This window comes from Raphanus sativus, unplaced genomic scaffold, assembly GCF_000801105.2.
Source record: "Raphanus sativus cultivar WK10039 unplaced genomic scaffold, ASM80110v3 Scaffold3019, whole genome shotgun sequence".
NCBI classification, from domain to species: domain Eukaryota; kingdom Viridiplantae; phylum Streptophyta; class Magnoliopsida; order Brassicales; family Brassicaceae; genus Raphanus; species Raphanus sativus.
The window spans coordinates 419-12683 of NW_026618326.1; the positions used below are offsets into that span (position 1 = coordinate 419).

The 12265-nt window shown below is 33.6% G+C and overlaps 1 protein-coding gene, 2 long non-coding RNA genes and 1 pseudogene across 5 annotated transcripts; 1 reads left to right on the forward strand and 3 right to left on the reverse strand.

Annotated features, from left to right (window-relative positions):
- Positions 1-653: 653 nt before the first annotated feature.
- LOC130506236 (uncharacterized) lies at positions 654-2581 on the reverse strand. The gene is made up of 7 exons (XR_008941939.1): positions 2439-2581; positions 2224-2342; positions 1938-2133; positions 1548-1673; positions 1353-1434; positions 1118-1268; positions 654-1048 (listed from the first exon to the last, which is right to left on the reverse strand). It is a non-coding gene; the product is annotated as an uncharacterized LOC130506236 (long non-coding RNA).
- A 328-nt stretch (positions 2582-2909) lies between these two features.
- Positions 2910-3742, forward strand: LOC130506238 (uncharacterized). Its single transcript, XM_057000866.1, has 3 exons — positions 2910-3165; positions 3234-3348; positions 3418-3742. The coding sequence occupies exons 1-3, from the start codon at positions 2975-2977 to the stop codon at positions 3622-3624; spliced, it is 513 nt and encodes a 170-aa protein (XP_056856846.1). The 5' UTR covers positions 2910-2974; the 3' UTR covers positions 3625-3742.
- A 1347-nt stretch (positions 3743-5089) lies between these two features.
- On the reverse strand, positions 5090-6825 carry LOC130506237 (uncharacterized). Of its 2 annotated transcripts, XR_008941941.1 has the most exons (4): positions 6246-6822; positions 6077-6141; positions 5703-5946; positions 5090-5600 (listed from the first exon to the last, which is right to left on the reverse strand). It is a non-coding gene; the product is annotated as an uncharacterized LOC130506237 (long non-coding RNA). The 2 variants fall into 2 exon arrangements; XR_008941940.1 differs by having other exon boundaries at positions 5703-6141; positions 6246-6825.
- A 1575-nt stretch (positions 6826-8400) lies between these two features.
- LOC130506235 (probable serine/threonine-protein kinase PBL1) lies at positions 8401-10820 on the reverse strand (annotated as a pseudogene). The gene is made up of 6 exons (XR_008941938.1): positions 10578-10820; positions 10060-10355; positions 9830-9965; positions 9576-9718; positions 9368-9491; positions 8401-9081 (listed from the first exon to the last, which is right to left on the reverse strand). The product of XR_008941938.1 is annotated as a probable serine/threonine-protein kinase PBL1 (transcript).
- Between the last annotated feature and the right edge of the window lie 1445 nt (positions 10821-12265).

Here is a 12265-nt window from a genome sequence, read left to right on the forward strand (position 1 = left end):
TGTTCAAAAAAAAAACTATATATAATACTAGGGGCGGAGCCCCGCGCAAGCGCGGGGATTTTAGATATACTTGTGGCTGTGTTGTGAAAATGTTGATGGTGGTGGAGTGTAGAAGAGGAAGAGTGAAGAGGTTTATAAAAAGAAGATGGGTGAAGAAGTTTGAAAGTTCATATTAGTTGACATTTTAATGTGTGAAAATCTTTTATATGGAAATGTAATTGGGAAACGCTTTTGATTTTTGTGAAGATGCTCATCATCTGCAGCACTCGGTAAGATCTCTCAATGGAGCAGACTTTAAAATTGTTCTTAAACAAAGATTCAAGTTGCTTTAGATCTTTAGCTATGTTGGTCCAATATGAAATGTAAGTTTCTACTTTAAAATAATCAAAATCAGAATATGGGAGAGTCATAAGTCATTGGGTATGGGTTGTGGCACTGAACAAATAATTTTCCAATTTTCTGGGCAACCAAAGTGTGTCCACCACACGCTTGTGTTTTTTCAAAATGAGTTCGTGTGGACGTAGCTGTGTTGATTAAATTTGCAGGAAAATGTTGACTAACTTTGGTAAGTTTATCATTTTGATTATCCACTAATTCATGTTTCGTGTGGACGTAATATTTTTAAAAAAATGTCTTCGCATGCGTAATTTTTTTCGACGATTCTTTAGGAGATGAATGAATATGAAAATGTAAAGTTGTAAAATAGGTTACCAACAACACGAAATATTTCGTCAACCCATTTTGATAATAATTAAAACCAACAATACAAAACCCTTGAAATATGAAATTAAGTCCAAAGTCTAAAATAGAAAATGCAGAAAACAGCAGGGAAATGTCTTCACTCTAGGAAAATGAAGGAAACGAAGGTTGACGTTGTGGCAGATTTTAAGCTTCACTCACGGGGGCGTTGGAGCGTTTACAGCTACTCTCCTCAACTCCACAAGCGAGTGGATTTGGTTCATTCACTTCAGCTGTAGCCTTTCTGCTGGCAGATCCTGATTGTTCGCCACCTTCAACTGGAAAAATTGATTTTCACTGGTCTCGAAATCTGCCAAACAGTTTTAATTTGTGTGTTTCAGAGATGGTTTGTAACATTGTAAAAAAGTAAATATAATACCTCTGGGAGATATCGTCTAGGATCGCAGAGACAGTGAAAGTACGGTGGTTTGGGGTAAAATTGAAGGTGTCACACGTATCTGGAAGACAAAATCTTTCCCAGCTAGGTCTTGAAAACATTGTGGGAGTTCTTCGCCCCCACCACCATTCATCTTCAGTTGTAGGCAAGTTTAAGCAAACACCAGATGAGTTGATACATCACAATAGATCAACCGGAACACCAGATGAGTTGATACCTCTCTGTAAACTCTGCGATTGCTTGAAGCTCAGGGTCGAAATAAAATTTCGTCGCTGGCGTTGAGTTGAGGTATAGGTTGCCTGCGGAATGAAGAGTGTTCCGAAGAACATATGGTGGACCAATATTAAATTAGTAAAAAATATCAAATGACAAATCATGCTCAAAACGATGTATGAGTTTAAATTTCACAAACCTCCAAAGATTTTGGGATTGACAGTAGTGACTACCCTGACAGACTGTGTCCTGTCACTTTGAGTTGGTGAGACCCCTATATTTTTTTGCAGCATCATCCCAGATATATAGGTACACAACCACGCTCCTGGTATGCGAATGCGAATGAGGTATCACAATAAAGATATGCAAAATTAGATTATTCAATCAATCATAATCGACATAAGCTGCACTTAAAAATATTCACATTAAGACGAAATCAAAGAACTAAAACTTAAACAAAAAAAAGAACTAAAACTTTCTGGCAATATTAAACAAAATATTTAATTATGCAAGAATTAAAATTCCTTGCATAATCTTCATGAGAGTGAGCCTGATTCTGAAAGTCATCAGCCTTGGCAAAGATATTTACCTAGAACACTTTACTGCCAATATCAAATCAATTCAGAGAGTTTCCAGAACTTGAAAACCCATAAATCCCACAAAGATGAACCAAACGGAGAAACCAGATGTGACATATCAAAGTCTTGCGCTTTCCTTCTGAGTTCGTCCTCTGCACATTTCTCTCTCTGCTCCAGAAACGGCTTCTCAGGAATTTTGCCACACTCCTGTACAATCCATAATCAGAAAATCTGGATATTTATCTGAAATAATGTGCAGAGGAAAGAAACTGAAAGCAAAGGTGCGAATCTACCAACCTGTTCTTGCTGACCATGTCTCCGCCAAGGAAGACATCTTTCTGAGATTCTTTGGAAGCTGAAAGAACAAATTTGAACTGAGAGTGATTGCGAGCGATCATCACAGCCTCAACCATCTCCTATTTATAGAATACGAAATCAACAGACGAAGAATACCGAAACGTTATAGATTTTCTTGTAATTAGTACAACACTTATTATCGAATTTAAGAATACATTGAAGGTCGGGGAAGGCAAAGAGATGAAAATGGTGTGCTTTGCATAGTAAGAGCAACGAAGGCGGCGACTTCCACAATGGAAGAAGGAAAAGATGATGTCCTAGCCTACAAAAATTAAAACGCCCCAGACCCAAAACGTCATCCTCATACGGAGGTCCATCGTTATTGATTTTGTGACATATTCTCTTACCTCAATCACAAAAACAAAACACAGAAGCCCAACCCAAAAATGTAAACCAAACCGACAACAATCAGATCAATCAACGAATCAGACCAACTAAACCGACCACGTGGGACCCACAGGCATTGAAAGGAATCTGACGTGGATGCTCTCTAAAGAGAGAAAAATGTGGCATTATATATATGATTTTTCCGAAGATATTTACTATATTTTACAGACTCAAATTTTAACTTAAAAATATTACAGAGAATACTCCAAATCTCAACATATTCCTCTCCAATGCTACCGCTCAGGTTCCTAATATACTTCCAACACTGTTCAAATTATCTTAACCTTCCATACTATGATACAATATGCTTTATATTCGTTTACTCTTACTCACACAGGAAGCTTATTTTATTAGCAAAGCCCGGATTGTGGAGGTATTAGGTATAAATGGATGGTACTATGTCTCTTGCAGTTGGTGCGGGATAAAGCTTCACAACTCTGCCGCTGATCTTCCTTGCAACCACTGTCTTGATAGCAATGCCTGCGGTGTTGTTAGGTACAAGTTAATGTGTTCATTTCTAACTCTTTTGCAACTCTAATCAATCATTTTATCATTCCTAACAGCTACCGTGTTGAATTATTGGTGGACGATGAAAATAATTATGCTACTTTTTTGGTGCTCAACAACGAGATGCTTAATCTCACCAAACAAGCTGCAGCTACTGCACTTAATGATGAGGTTTCTGTTTCTTACCACATAAAATTTGTGCAAACTCTAACAGTGACTAAAGCATCTACAATCCTGCAGGTGAGTCGTGGTGTGTGCAACAAAGTCCCACCACTACTTGCAGCACTTGAAAACAGAGTGTTTCTCTTCCATGTTCTGCTCACAGCAAACAATACCAGCACAAACTCTCCCCCATTCACTGTTTTAGGAATCAGTGACACTACCAACCCAGCTGATACTTTAACAGATGAAGTGGAAGGAGGTGAATGCAAGCTCCCGAGTGAGTGAGAGGATGAAGTGCCACTGACGTGAACCACCTCTGCTTTCTGTTTATTTTCTATGTTTTTACATTCCCATGCTTTTCCTACTTAGGTTTTTTCATCTTCGCACTATCTACTTATGACAGTTTATGGATTTTCAGTTATTTCAAATTGGTTCACAATTTTATTTGGTTTGTTACCGTTTTTTTCAAATAAGTTTTAGTATAAAAGTTAACTTTTTCAAAATGATATAAGTTTAACTAAAAAACAAAAAATATATATATCTTAAAACACTAAATTTATAAGTCATACATGTCAAAATAATATTAATCAAAAGTACTATCTTTTTTTTTTCTACCAAAATTACTATCTAATATATAGAAGGGATTCATTAAAAAGTTTTTAAGCTCTATTAATAAAAGGTATGTCAAATAAATATCATATCTATATATGATATGTCAAACAAAAAAAATATTAATCAAAAGTATTCTCTAATATATAAAAGGGATTTATTTAAAAGTTTTTGTAAGCAATATTAATAAAAGAGTTAACACCACCAATAAAATATGTCAAATATATATCATATTTATAGCATTAAGTTAAATAAAAACGATTTGTAGAAACTAAGAAGCTATCCTGAACATATCAACTCATCTTTTGGATATTTTTTACAAAATATACACTCCTTTTCATACCACTAAACACATTCATTCTTCTTATGCATTTTTCACTCTAACACTCCTATCAACTTCCATCAATATCTTCCTTTTTAATCAACTTCTATAAACATTTTCAGTGATTTTATTTCAGATATTTCTAACATCTCCGCGCAAGCGCGGGGTCGTTGAATTTTTCTGGGATTGTTGAATTTGATTATTTTCTTAACTGTATGTCGCTAAGGATTTGATGCAGGTGGTGGAGTATTTTTTTTAAACTGTGCGTTATCTTTGAGTATAATTGTGGCTATAAGTCTATAACTGGTTACAATGTGGTGAATTTAGGAGTTTGTACTGTTGTGGTGTTCAGAGGGCATATTTCGATCTTAGGATTAGATGTTTGTTGTTTGTCTGAATCTGTCATCTGTTTTTATGTTTTATGTTATATCTGGTTATGCATTTTTTTTCATTTTTCTAATGTTTATTAATTTTTTGTTATATTTGGTTAAATATTTCACCATTCGGTTTGATTTTTTTTTTTACAAATTGAGAAAAAATCATTTTTAGATCAATTTTTTTTATTTTTGTGTCATCCTTGCGAATTATATTTGATTATATATAAATTTTTGATTATATGTAATCATATATTGTGTTTTCTCAGTATATTATTAGTTTTCCTTAACTTGAGTTTTAAGATTAAAAGAAAGAAAAGACTTTTAGATTCACTTGCTTGCTTTTTTTTTCTGGAAGCTTCACTTTGATTCTTTTTCTTTGTGCATGTTGACCTGGGATGAATAGAATTTCATACGTAATCCAAATATCAAATAGCATACAAAATCCAAATTTAGCTGTGTTTTGTTTTGGTTTTGGATTCTAGACGTACTAACCCAAATAACATAAGTCACCTTCGTACATATATCCCGATTCTATTTGAAGTAGAAATGCAATCTTTCATTAGTTTCCTTCATGTAAACATAAAAAACATCTATATCAGGATTTGAAACAAATTCTTGGTGGTTATCTCCTCTACTGATCTCCTTCAGAATTTCTTTTAGACTGTTTTTGTAATCTGACTCCGGTACATTAAGAACATAAGAAGTCATCACACCCGGACAACTCACACTTTTTCTGGACAACTTACACTTTTTCTAGAATATGCATATTGTTTAACTCTGACATTTTCTCTTCGGTAAACTCTGAAAGTAAGACCATTGTAACTTCTTCCACAACCAGGAGGACCGAGCAACGACATACTGTGAGTGATAAGCTATTCATGAACTGCTTCATATTCCGACTTAAAGAGTAAGGTCACTGAACCTCACTTCCACAGTTGGAGCACCATAGAACCCTACAGTTACATGTGCTAAATGGATTAAAAGGTTGTGATAAAAACACAATAATCAGGAACATAAATACAGATTATAACATGGCTTACACATCTATTATCTACCTTATCTTTCTGAGTAAAAGGAGGTTATCAGCCTGGATTTATTTGATGAGCTCTTTAGTCGACAATTTTTTTCTCATCAGCCCTTCATCCGACGTTTAAACTCTTCTCTGAAACAGAAAAGTAGTAATTCTTTTCTCAACTTGGGAACACTGTGACCAGAGCTCATTGTCAACACAATTTAGAGAAGCAAACTCAGCTTGTAAAAACTTCTCCTTCTCGTCATCATCTGCAACTGTTAGAGCCACTATCACAAAAAAAGGCAAAGTATCTTAACTAACAGCAAGGAGAAGCAAACACATATGGAGAAGAAGCCACTGAAGTTTGATTTTCTTTTTAAATACAAAAAGTCTCAAATACATTAATATGACACGAACTTTTAATGAATTGTCTCCTTCTTGATGAACTTTCCATCTCAGAAATAGAGTAACCGCCTTACTACCTGTTGGAGAGGAAGTTGAAGATGAAAATTATTGGGAGTTAAAAGTAAAAATATCTTAGAAATCAAAATTAGCAAAGTATGAAAGAGGATTCTCAATACAAAACCTTCTCATCAACAACAGCATCGGAGGAAGACGTTCTCAAAATATCTTTCTAGGCTTGATAAAGAAGATTAACTGAGAGTGATTTTGGAGATTCATCCTGCTCTCAAGTCTCAACCCTCTACTGTTTATAAGTTTGACGTGAGGAAAACTGAAAAGTTGACATCTTTATTGGGTTAAATGCGAATAACATTTATTGCAAAAGTTAAGAGGAATACTTTGAACGATAGGGGAGATAGGCCATGTTCGTTTGCTGGTCGCTAGCGTCAGCGACCAACTTCAGCAACCAAACGTTGTTTGTTTACTGGTCGCAGGTTCAGCGACCGGTCGCAGCGACCAAACGCTAGCGATCAGCGATTAAAAATTTTGGACGCTAGAAATTCTAACGGTGGAATCAAAATCGTGCGATCAAAAATTTTTTTTTAAAAAAAACAGTCGCTGCGATTGAACGCGCGACCTCCAAACGAACACTATCAGCGACATTAAGTCGCAGTCGCTGACTCTGGTCGCTGACGCTAGCGACCAGCAAACGAACAGCGCCTAAGAGTTTAGAGAAGAAATCGTTGTATTTGCAGACTAAAGATTAGCGGAGACGTCGATGTCAGAAGAACAATGAAGCCCTGATCTATTCAAACATAAAACGCAGAGTTTGACTTTTAAATTGAACCAAACTCAATGGAGAACCAAAATCAGACCAAACGCCAAACACAATCACAAAACTAAACCGAAAACCGTGGGTCCCACAATCATTAAAAAGAAGCTGACGTGTACACTTTTAGGAGAGAGCAAAACTGTGGCATTATATTATAGATTTTTCCGAAGATATTTACTATATTTTACAGACTCAAATTTTAACTTAAAAACTAGATCTTGACCCGTGCGACCGCACGGGTATTTATTTTATGTTTTAGTTTTTTGTTTGTATTAAATGATATATTTGTTATATTTGATCATAAATTTAGATCGAAAACTAATTTTTTGCGGTTACAAAAAAAAAATTAAAATTAAAATTTTAATAAAATATTCTTATATAAATTAAATTATCATAATTAAAATAGTATAGGTGTGGATCATAATGCTTTCGAATTCCAAATATTTGGAATTTTTATTAATATAAATTTGTTAAGAAAATAATCTCACTCGATATTTAATTTTAAATTTTAATTTGTGTGTGTACTAAATGTTATATTTGTAAATGTAATCATATTAAATTAAGTAATTTAATAAATTTTCGTTTAATTTAACATGTATCACCGACACTGGAGATCACCTAAACAAATCTAACATTTATATGATTAGATGTATGTGTAAGATATATAGCAAACAAAGTTTTTGAATGATAAGTATGATGCATTAGTTATAAAATTTGTAAGAAAAAAATAATTTTTAGACTTTTAACAAATTTGTGACATATAAAAATTAAGATTAAAATTTGTAAGAAAATGAAATGTAATATAATATATATTTGATCTAACTGCTAATTAATTATAAATGATCTTACGTGTTCAATAATTTTTAGATTGGATTTTGACAATTAGTTTTATAATTATTGTAGACCGATGAGAAAGTCAATGGAAAATAATTTTTCAAAAATAAATAAGGTGATTCTGTTTCTATATCTTGTAGTAGGGGTGGACGTTCGGATGTCCATTCGAGTTTGATTCAGGTTTCTTTGGGTTTTAGATTTTTGGGGTGAAAGGTCTTAGCCTGATTCGGGTATTTATAATTTCAGTTCATGTTCTGGTTCGGATAACTCAATTAAATTGTTTAAAAAAAAATCTTAAAATATAAAGTAAAAATATATATATATATATAAAATACATTTGAATAATGTATGCCAAAAATTTAAGCTTAACATAAAAATTGGTTTGGTTCGAATATTAAAAGATAGTGATGGCACAATAATTTTTCTACCATACCATATGCGATTTTTATTATCATTAAATGTGGTAAATTTAGAATTAGGAAATGTGTTTATTAAACTGAAAAGATAGCAATTAATAAAACTATAAATAATTTCGAAATTGATTTAATAGAGAAGGAAAGTTAAATTTTATATTTGGACAACACATTAACTCAACTCAAAAAAACAAACATTAAAATAAGTAACTTAATTTATATTAGGACATCACATTAATTTAACTGAAAAAAGACAAATATTAAAATAGGAAACTTATTTAATTCTCAGTGGCATAGTAGTGTAAATAACATTGAAAACTTAGGAGCAATTTATATGGGTACTTCTCTTTTGATAATATAGATATTACAGAGAATACTCCAAATATTTCCTAGAAAAAAAATCTATAAGCAGACATTGGATACAATACGGAGTTTTGAAAGAAAAAGTATTGTGAACACATCTTTCAAAACATGTCATGTAGCCTAAGTGTTTGTTTCGTGGAAGAAAATGGAATCTTACACCACACGAGGAGACATGAGACCTAGCCACAGTCAGCAACCACATCTTTATATACCTACTACAATCCCACAAGTCTTTTGATATCTTTACTTGTGTCAACTTTAGCCGGTAACCATGCTTGCCTGCAGTTGCATCAAGGCTCGGACCACTTGGTCCATGGTTGGTCGTGACTTTGGTTCAGATGAGATGCACTGCACAGCAATGCTTGCCATTCTCACTGCCTCTTCGGGTTTGTACTGTGACTTAAGACGAGTGTCCACCATTAGTAGAACTTTTCGCTTGCTTGTGAGGTATGGTCGTACCCAGTCCACAAGGTTTTGCTCCTTGGTCGGTAGGCTATGGTCCAATGCTTGCCTTCCAGAGAGTATTTCTAGAAGCACTACCCCAAAACTGTACACATCACTTTTAGCATTCAAGTGACCTGAAAAAATAGAAAGATAAAGGATGAAACAAGAACTAAATCCGCATAAATGTTGGTGCTGTTACTGATATACTCTAATTTTTACTATTTTATATGGTTTTTAGTGTTTTCTATCTATGTTTTAAGGTATTTTAGCTGTTTGGATGGTTTTAAAGAATGTGGTGAAATTTTAAAAGTTTTCGTGATGATTTGAAAGGGCAAATGAGCAAAACAGTAATGGATTGGTTACTCTTGAATATTCACAATACAACCAGTTTGTCTTATGAGGATTGATAGAATATTGTACCTGTTGACACATACTCAGGAGCAGCATAGCCAAATGTACCCATGACCCTTGTACTAACATAGCTTGTTTCTCCCATTGGACCGTCTCTTGCTAGCCCAAAATCTGAAAGTTTCCCATTGAAGTCCTGTTGTGATAAAATAGAACCAAGTCAGTACCTCTTTAAGTCCATCATTTAAGACAACAATGAGACTTCGAAAAGAGCGTATACCGAGTCGAGCAAGATGTTTGAGGCCTTGATGTCTCTGTATATGACTTTAACAGGGTCACTATGAAGAAACGCAAGCCCCTTAGCTGCATCAAGTGCAACCTTAACCCGTAATAGCCAAGAGAGCGGTTTACACTTCACACCATCTGCTTCAAAAAACCATTCAAACATATAAGAAAAAACAATCTCCTAATATTTTAAATAAAAATATTTATTCTTTTTTTTTGCTAAATAATAAAAAAAAATTGATTCATTACTTGTGAAGAGATGATCTTCAAGACTACCCTTGTGCATAAACTCATACACAAGAAGCCGTTGCTCATCTTCCAAGCAATAACCAATCAGTTTAACTAAGTTCGGGTGACTTAACTGGCCCAAGTAGTTGATCTCTGTCTGAATTACAACAAAAAAAAAAAACAGAGTAAGAAGATTAGAGAATCAAACAATGATAGTTTGAGATTTGAAGAGACATATGTGTGTACCGTACCAGCCATTCTCGGTGACCTTGAAAGCCATCAGGGTTAAGACGCTTAACAGCAACTACAAGACCGTTACTAGATTTAGTTGGAACCAGAGTTGTCTGATCGATCCAACCTCTATAGACAGAACCGAAACCGCCTTCTCCGACAACAGAGTCCGATCTGAAGTTTCTCGTTGCGAGTTTTAGTTCGTTGAAGGTGAAGCTCTTAACGTTGGCTTTGCTAAGTATCTCTCCTTCTCTCTTATCAGCCGCCGGTGAGGATGATGATTGATAACTCAGGGCGTCGAGACTACTGCTCTTATCTGCAGAAACACACAAACAGAGCGTTGACTAAAGTCAAAACAGAGGAGAAATGAAAAAGGTGAAAACTTTTTTAGTAAATCACGTGAAGATTCTCACAAATTATGAACTGATAAAAGATTGAATTTAGAAGAGAGGGACACGTGAAAAATCTTAAATTTTCCCGCGAAAATGTACAGAATAGGAGATTATGAAGAACAAGATATAAGATAGAGAGAACGTACGGTCAACACGAGAGCTGAGGCAAGAACCCATTAGTAGAGAATGGAAGCAAACGAAGAATAAGGCTTGCTTTGCCTTTTCTGACCATAAAAAATGGCTTCTTGAGCTGTATTGTGTAGAACAGATTATTCAGAGAGAGAGAGAGAGAGAGAGAAAGAGAGAAACAAAGAACTATAAGGAAATGAAGAAGAATATAAGCTCAATTGGTTATTTTATTCAAAATAAGGAGATGAAGAAAAGTTGTTCTTTCTCAAATGGCAACATTATTTTGTAGTAATTTAATTTATGGTGTTACTTTTTCTCTGGTTTGGTTTTACTTTTTTATAGATTGGTTTTGTTCTTCAATGTAAATAGTTTAAAATAAGCTTAACGTACAAAAATATATCATTAAAGATAATACTAGTTTTTTTTTTGATCAAATAAAGATAATACTAGTATATAAGTCCGATCTGAAGTGTAGACCTGACTGAGATGGTCATGAGATTTTGGAATCTTTGCCGGTCTTTATTCGTCGTGGTGGGGCTAGATCCAAAATTGTATTTTAGTTTTCTCGATAATATGTTAGATGGTCATGTCTAGGCCTGGGCGCGGATCGGATATCCGGGTTTTTGAAGGTATTTGTGATTTGCTTCGAATGTTACGGATATCTAATTTTTCGATTTGCTTTGCTTCGGAAAAATACGGATATTCGGAAAAACGGATATCCGGAAAATAAATAGATATTTGCGGATATTTGCGGATACTTACGGATATCTCATTTGTTTTGTTTATTACAAATAATCTTAAAAATTCAATACAAATTTATTTTGTAAAATATTTTTTTGCTTAAAAAATATAGCGAATCTACATATTTTGTAAATTTTTAAACTTAGTTAACAATTATAATAATACAAAACTTAAGAAAAATATTATAATTGTCATAAATGTTTTCTCTTCTTTTTATGTAATACTTTTATATAAGTAATAATGTGAATAGAATCTGTCAAATCATATGTTAAGAATAATAATTATATAATTTTATATATCTAAAACTTTAAATATAATCAAAATATACATGTATTTATATATTGACGGATCGGATCGGATATTCGCTTCCCAAAATTTTAGTATTTGTGATTTGCTTCGATTTTAACGGATATTGAGTTTTAATATTTGCTTTGCTTCGAAAGCTTACGGATATTCAAAATTTTCGGATCAAATAGCAACGGATAACGAATCGAATCAAATTTAACGGATAAAATGCCCAGCCCTAGTCATGTCACTTCGATTTGTATGCTTTGGCTGTGGACACATATTTCTAGGAAAATATCTACTTCTTTGCATAATTATAGTATATACGAGTAGGTAAGAAAATGTTTATCTTGTGGTAGAGTTATTGTTTTGTATTAGAAGGAAGAAATGGACCGAGGTTAAACGTTAAAATGTCAAAAAGTAAAGTGAAAGAGTTTATCCAGCTCTCTTGTTAGTTTGTTTAATAAATAACATCCTCTGAAAATTTTGTATAACCTCTAAAAAATGTTGAAGAAATCTTGTTATTTGTTACTTGTTAGCAGAATGCTAAATATGGGGTAGTAACACGTTCAGCTTAATTATTACAAACCATTGCCTATGAGATTATGGAAATAAGCGCAATGACATGATTTTGTTAACAGAACATGACCTTGAAGTTTAGCAAAAAAAAAAAAAAAAA

What these genes read in the sequence shown, in the direction of transcription:
- LOC130506238 (XM_057000866.1), top strand. Translation starts at nt 2,975, where the DNA reads ATGCTTTATATTCGTTTACTCTTACTCACACAGGAAGCTTATTTTATT. An exon ending in AATGCCTGCGGTGTTGTTAG is followed by an intron (nt 3,166 to 3,233) that starts GTACAAGTTAAT and finishes CATTCCTAACAG; the next exon opens with CTACCGTGTTGAATTATTGG. An exon ending in CTACTGCACTTAATGATGAG is followed by an intron (nt 3,349 to 3,417) that starts GTTTCTGTTTCT and finishes ACAATCCTGCAG; the next exon opens with GTGAGTCGTGGTGTGTGCAA.